The sequence below is a fragment of the Athene cunicularia genome, assembly GCF_003259725.1.
Source record: "Athene cunicularia isolate RWA chromosome 1 unlocalized genomic scaffold, athCun1 chr1_part1, whole genome shotgun sequence".
Lineage (NCBI taxonomy): Eukaryota > Metazoa > Chordata > Aves > Strigiformes > Strigidae > Athene > Athene cunicularia.
In genome coordinates, this window is record NW_020799091.1 from 35,854,501 (window position 1) to 35,861,722 (window position 7,222).

The 7,222-nt window shown below is 33.2% G+C and overlaps 1 protein-coding gene across 10 annotated transcripts in view; it reads right to left on the minus strand.

Moving 5' to 3' along the window:
- DIAPH3 (diaphanous related formin 3) overlaps window positions 1-7,222 on the minus strand; it is a 240,273-nt gene that overhangs the window by 111,524 nt on the left and 121,527 nt on the right. For all 10 annotated transcript variants that reach the window (XM_026851886.1, XM_026851876.1, XM_026851848.1 and 7 more), the window contains exon 22: window positions 2,210-2,339. In XM_026851886.1, the coding sequence (XP_026707687.1) occupies window positions 2,210-2,339 (130 nt within the window). The remainder of the gene's footprint in view (window positions 1-2,209; window positions 2,340-7,222) is intronic.

Genomic DNA, 7,222 nt, shown 5'->3' on the forward strand with positions numbered 1-7,222 from the left:
CTAAAACAGAACCTTCCTATCGGATGACAGGAAAACATCAGGCTGACTTCCTTTCTTCTGTACTACCACCAGCTTGTAACCCTTAGATGTAACTTTTGGATCCAGTGCTTTTCCACATTTACTGGAAGTCTGAACTGTCGCCAATAAATACAACACAGGATGGATTATTCTTGTTAAGCACTAAGTACAGTATCTCGGAATGGAAGAGATGCTCTCAGTCCTCAATACACAAATTCTGTTCTAACACAAGCAGTAGTTATTCTGGAATAAGCATATTTGACTAGATGATCATCAAGATAAAGGATTATTGATGACTTCCCCTCTATCACTCTCCCTAGCAGCCATAATGATGCCTTGCAATATCTGCTGTGTTTTCCTAGCTTGCTGTAGAAGCCTCAATGCAAATCATTCCTGGTAAACTTGTTAGTCTTCATCAGCATACCAGTAAATTACACCAGACCAGGTGAATCCATTATAGCAGATATGGCTGATCACAACCACAGATACACAGATTTTTTTGAACTGGCATTTTGGTAAGCTCAAGCAAAAATAGCCACTTCATTAAAAAATTACAGTGCAAAGTTGGTGCATATTAAATCATCTTGCTTCATAAAAATATACTTCTACAAAAGTACTGAAAGGTTTAAAAAAACACCCATGAGCCGCAATCTTTGAGATCTGATGGTTTTTCCAAAACTCCAGTGCAGGAGGAGTCATTCAAACTAAAATAGTTTTGTAGATAGGGAAACAAGTATAAACAAACACAGTGATACCTAATCTGTTAAAGACATTCTAAGCCTTTGTCTTTTTCATATAGTAAAACTAAAATGCAAAAAACATCTCATAATACACTGAATTCAGTATATAAACTTGAAAACAGTCATTGATGTCCATCCTACAACATACTGAGTGACATCTCAGATCCATCTAATCAATACTAGATATCTAAAAAAACCCAGAAAGCCTGGATTAAGAGATAATTTTATTTACTCTTTGAATGGCCAGTGGTTTATATCTCAGAAGCTTTCCAGAAGACAATCAGCAGCTTCATATAAGATGACTGTCTACAGTAAAAATAATGGCTTCTAATAAGGAACATTTTAGTTTTTCTAGCTGATATAAAAAATTCAACCAGAATACAGTCAATAACATACTAATAAGAAAAAAAAATCAGTGGCCAGTTAACAATGAAAATAATGCATGAAATACTAAATTTGTATACAACAGAATCTCCTCCTATTACCAGTAAAAAGTTAGATGAAGGGCTTGAAACATTTGACAGCTATTTAAAAATATTTGAACTTCTAAGTGGTTATAATGCACCAAATAAAATTGGAAACTTTAAGAACCATGACAGCAGAAAACAAACTCTATGTGAGTGAACACTATCTCAAGTTCTCCATCAGCAGCAGCTTTTGGAAACCTGTAGTTTGTGTCAGGAAGACTGACTGAGGCATAAGACTGATACTGTACAAAGCAATACAGATAAACACTGATATTCTCCAAACTGACATAAACTAAAAAATGATTAACTGAGACAGCCCATCCAATCTTTTTTCCTGCAATCAGGACAGTGTTGAGGTGGCATCAATTTCTAACTCCATGCTTAGTCAGTTTAAATTACTTAAGCTGCAATAAAATACGAAGGAGGCACTCTTAATTAAGAAATTAACTGCAAAAAACCTGCTGCTGCTTATGTTGAATTTACCATATTCTATGCTGACCAATGAAGCAGTAAAAAGAGAAATTTATTTTTCCAGACTTCCAATGCTACTGTTGCATGAAAAACATACACACAGGGAGGACAAAACTGTTATGATTCATGTTTAAGAAAAAAAAATTAAGTTATGGCATGCCAGCCTTTCTGCATTTCTGAAAATTAAAAGACATTGAGTTATTGTACTACTCTTACCATATAAAAGACTGAAAGTTGGAAATAGTTTAAGATCTGTTAATAGAAAAGAACTTTTAAAAGATATCTATTTTGGACATTAATTCTAGAATGTGATGGGAAATCCTGTAGCAATTATTAGAGGACTGAGTAATAAATATCTTTAAGACCACTTGGAACAGCTCAAATTACTAATCTATGATATAGACTCTTAATGTCTATTTTTAAAATAATGTTAGTAAAAAATAAGTATCATCTCACATAAAAGACACTGCAATACACTTTTCAAAATCAAAACATTTAGTTAGTTATACAAACCTTTACTAGCTTTATCTAAATGCTGAAAATCCTCAACAAAATTCAGGACATCTTGATAGCTTTCTTCACACACTTCTACAAGAAAATGGAGCAATGTTGTTTTTTGATCTGCTGACTTTGTGTCCTTCAGCTAGAGAGAGAAAAATAAATGTTAAAACACTGAGAATAAGATTACTTCTGACTATTTCGATAATTAACAAATATTACTAATTGTGAACTCAAGAAAGGTGAGAACAAACTGTTGAACTGGTACAGCTCTTTTAAAGAAAACCCTAAGTTTAATTTCCTCCCCTGCTAAAAATCCCTATAAAGAACACAATAAATATTTTTAAATTCTATGCAATATTTGAGTTCTGTACCAAAACCAGTACAAATTTATTTTTAAAAATATAATTATTTAAGCGATATAGGAATATTTGCAAAACTGTGAATAAACTCATGAAAGTGTAAAAAAAAAAAAAAAAAAAAATTGAAACCAGAGCTAAATCAACAAAATCTAGCAATACATGAAGCACTCATTCACTCCATTACATGATTTTCTTATGTGTGAAGCTAACTGTAGCCTAATAATATTTATGCAGTGGAAGCTACAACCTCAGCCTGTACAAGTTCTTGTTGTTATCAGTTCTCAATAGGGCAAACAAGAGTTCATAGGCTTCATTGTTTAAAAAATTCAACTTCAAAAATTCTTAGGCACACACTTTTCTTTTTGAACCCTTTATACATATAAAATTGCTTTAAGCCTGTCCATTTTAAAACTTGCAGCTACTTGTGTAAAAACATTAACAACTGACAACTAGCATTCAGTTACACAGTTCTGTTGTAGGCTCCCATTTGAGCTAGTCTTTTAAATCATTGGAGAGGCTTTTAGAAATAGAAAATGACATCTCATATGAAAGTGTTCGCTACTTAAAAACTATTTCTGCATAAAACAATTTAACAGAAAAGTATACATGTACATAGGCACATACAAAGTATGCACACACACTAAAGGGCTGCCACAGTTGCACGCAGACTTGTACATCTGAATATTGGCGGGAAAAATCTTTAGCACGCTATTACACTGGCACTAAAAATGTAGAAAACTCATGTTAGTTTGCTTCAACCACAAGACAGTTCTTTATTTTGGTTACTATGAAATGTATATACAAGTGATCAGCAATTATTAACCCTATAAGAGTTACTACAGCAACAACACAGAAAGGAAAAATTACTCCCTTTCCAAAGACAGTTCAAAAGCAGATACAGACCTATACAGGGATTGCATCTGATAAAAAACTGAGAGCAAGATTAATCCTCATTTAAATATACATAACTTTTTTTGTTAATATATATTAAAAGTTTTCCCCATGGTTGCTCGTTTCTTATATAGAGGTTTTTTCATACTTCCTGTGCTTCCCAATATCCTCAGAGATCACTTAAAGGGCATTTTATTGATCTTATTTAAAAACCAAATTAGCGTATATTGTTTGCTTTTTCCATACTGTATGTAAATTAAACTGAAGAATTTTGGATGGTCGTAGGTTGATATTTCATACTTCACTGTAAAAAGTCAGTGATTATTTTCAAACACCAAAATGATACTATCTTAATAAATATGATGAGAATGTATTCTTCCAGAATATATATATTTTCCTTCACACAAATGGATTAATAATAATGTGAGACATAATTTTAAAAATAAACAGAAAATGGAACACATATATAGCAAAAAATATTCTAGTGTCATTACTGTATGCAGTGTTATGAGTTACTTCTACTGTATTGGAAATCTCAATGAGAAATGTCTTAATAATTGCAACATCACACAAAATTTCTACAATGTGACACTGCTTAAAACACATGTAGTTAACAAAAGTTAGGTTTTTTTAAAAAAAAAACAGTATTATGAACATGCATTTAATTTTAATATATCAGTATTTAATAAAAGATTGAGTATACCATATATTAGCATACCAATATCATATCTCTCTTCTGAGAATATGCATGCAGAAATATTACAGTTCAATTCTACATGATGCAGGGAGAAGGCAAGGTATGGAACTGTCTTCTGCGAAGTGGGTAGTCCATATAGTTCCCTATATATAGCTGAGCAGCAATTAAGAGCATATGAATTGTATATTCTTCAAATATTACAGAAACCAATAAATTTGAAGGACAGAAACTACTGCAAATTTCTTAATTTCTCAGAAGCCCTACTGAAAACTGCTGTGCAGGCAGTCTGCAATTTGCAGCCTTCTAGTTTTGGGCCTTGAAGGAATATTGGTTTGGGTGGGTTTTTTCCTGTTTCAATACTAATGTTTTTAATAGTTGTTCCAGTTCATTATTCTCAGAACAGAGAAGAGTAAGCATTAACCAAGACACTACACATAGTTAAGAAAATCCTCAAAATTAGACATACACAGTTTTACCTCTGTGTTTCCAGACAAAGTGATCTGTCTGTGTAAGACACAATTTCATAACCACTGAAGGCTTGTCACTCACGGACTTCCTAAACGAGGCCACAATTGCATGAGGTAAATTAAGAATTGGTGACTAGTACCCTGATACACATAGGATAGTAAATGCAAACTCTGTGATTCTCTCACTGAAAATCTGTCAATCTCCAAAAGAACAAGTAGTTGATTGTAGGTTGCACTTGTCCTGGGATATCTAGTAGCAGAGATCTGACATTTTGCAGACAATCTCTAGGGTGGCCACAGTTGCTCTGCCTCTCAACAAAATCTACAATAGCTGGAATTTCTTTCCTAAGCATAGAATGGTTTGGCTTGGAAGGGACCTTTAAAGATCATCTAGTCCAACCCTCCTGCCATGGGCAGGGACATCAATACACTCATATTCATCAACCATTAAGGTTGCATTATCATCACCCTAAAAAAGTTTTTAAGCACTGTGGTCTGATATTTACAGACTAGCACAAAGCGATGCCACATCAAATATATATGAAAACTTTGTCACTGGAACTTCATTTTTTTACTTACACATTTCTGATGTAAATGAAACATACTGACTACCATGATATATGTTTATGCATGAACTAATAAAGTCCTGAAAGGAGTAAACCAGTATCACCATTTTTAATCCCATAACATGAAACAATGTAAAAATTACACTGTACAAAGCATTTAGGTAATAAGGAGCAAATTACCTTTGTTGGCCCTTATATCTTTGCATCAACTTCACCTATAGACTATTGATACTGATCAGCATTTCTCTTGAGCAGAATGTTGGACTAGATTTCTACTGACATCCCTTCCCACGTGAATTATTCCATGACTCCAACAAAATGCACACACTTCTCAACAAGTTAACTAAATACTCTATTCAAAATATTACTTATTATAGCTCTTAATTTGGCCACATGGAGACTCTGAGGATTATTAGTATACCTGGATTTCAAAAGCTTTCCACAGCCCTCTTCACTATCAAGTTCCTAACTATCTTTGGAGTTAGAAAGCTTTCTTAACTTTTAAGCAAACTTCTTTTGTTACTAGCAAAGCCAACTATTCCATCTGCTACTTTAGCTACACAGAAAACAAATGTTCTTTGCCATAAACTAATAACAAAAGGACAGTGTTATGTCCTCCTCATGTTCCTCTCCTTTCTTTTCTAAACTAAATACACAAAACCGCTTTTTTCTGTTTAGAAGTGTTACATATGACTATCATCTGGATTCTCACCAGTTAGTCTATATATTTCCTGCAGTAATTCAGACAAGACTTCACTTAAAACTTTATCAGCACCAAGTAAGCAGCAGATAATTACCACCTTTATAATACATAGAAGGTCCATTAAAAGAGACATTTTTTCTTCTCCAACAGAATGTCGTAACTTTCTGTAAAGCTAAATGACCTCTAAGCGTGCAAATCTAAGCAACTATGAGATCCTAGATTATCAAATGCATTTAATGCCAGAGCACTGCAGAGTTAGCCAGGACTTAAAGCCCATTTGCTAGAATTCGGCCTAGACATTCACTCCTTACTTTCATTATCTGAACACATCAGTTCCCTTTCCTATGTGTAGTACTTCATAGTAGCCTTCAAAATGTTTATCTTCTACATCTTAAATTATTTCTCCAGGGTAATTTTTGAATGTTGATCCTGCTCTGCAAAGTGTCTATAATAATTACCTCCATATTGTTTTCATAAGTACATTTCTTTTTTTGTTGCCTTGTGCATTAAAAATACAGAGAATATAACCAGACCTAGAACAGATTCTTGTAAAATCATATCTAGGTAAATGCAGCAAATTAGAGAACCTTTAGTACCTTCCTTCTGAATATGTTTCTCAACAAATTGTACTTTTAACTCAATAATTTCATCTCCACTGTATTTCTCTAGATGGCTGATGCATGCTTAAATGTTTACTTTAGACGAGGAAAGATATATAACTTATTCTCTATAAATATTTAAGTTATAGGTTTCGCATTCAGCACTCGAGAAACATAGTGAAAGAATTCTTCTGAAACATTGCAATGGGTAATTATTTTAAAGAACGTAGAAGTTAACATTTTATTTTTTCTTGTGTAAAAAGATAAAGAAGCTGAGGCAAGACAAAGAATGCATACAAACTTCCAAATAATTCCCTTCTCATAAGGACAACTACATATATGTACACTCTCTACATACAGATTTTTCAGTGACATCCCAGAGGGCACAGGAAAAAAATAACAACACTAAATCAGGGGAAGGTAATTACCATTAGAATCTATTATAAAGTAACACTCAGAAAAGTACAGATGTCTTCTTGTATATACCTTATATAAAAGTTGAAAGAGTGAAAATGTAAGGAAAATTAGAAGAAACAGGGAACTGATGAAACTGAGCGACAACAAAAGAGAAGTCGATAAGGAGAAAATTTATGTAAATGAAAAAACATAACTGTATTAAAACAGATTAAAATGTGACAATCTTAGAAGTGCTTAGACATGTAAGACTACAATATTACTATGATCGCGGTGATGTGGTCCCTCCATAATCATATTTAGTTTGGTTTGGGGGGGGGGGGGGGTTT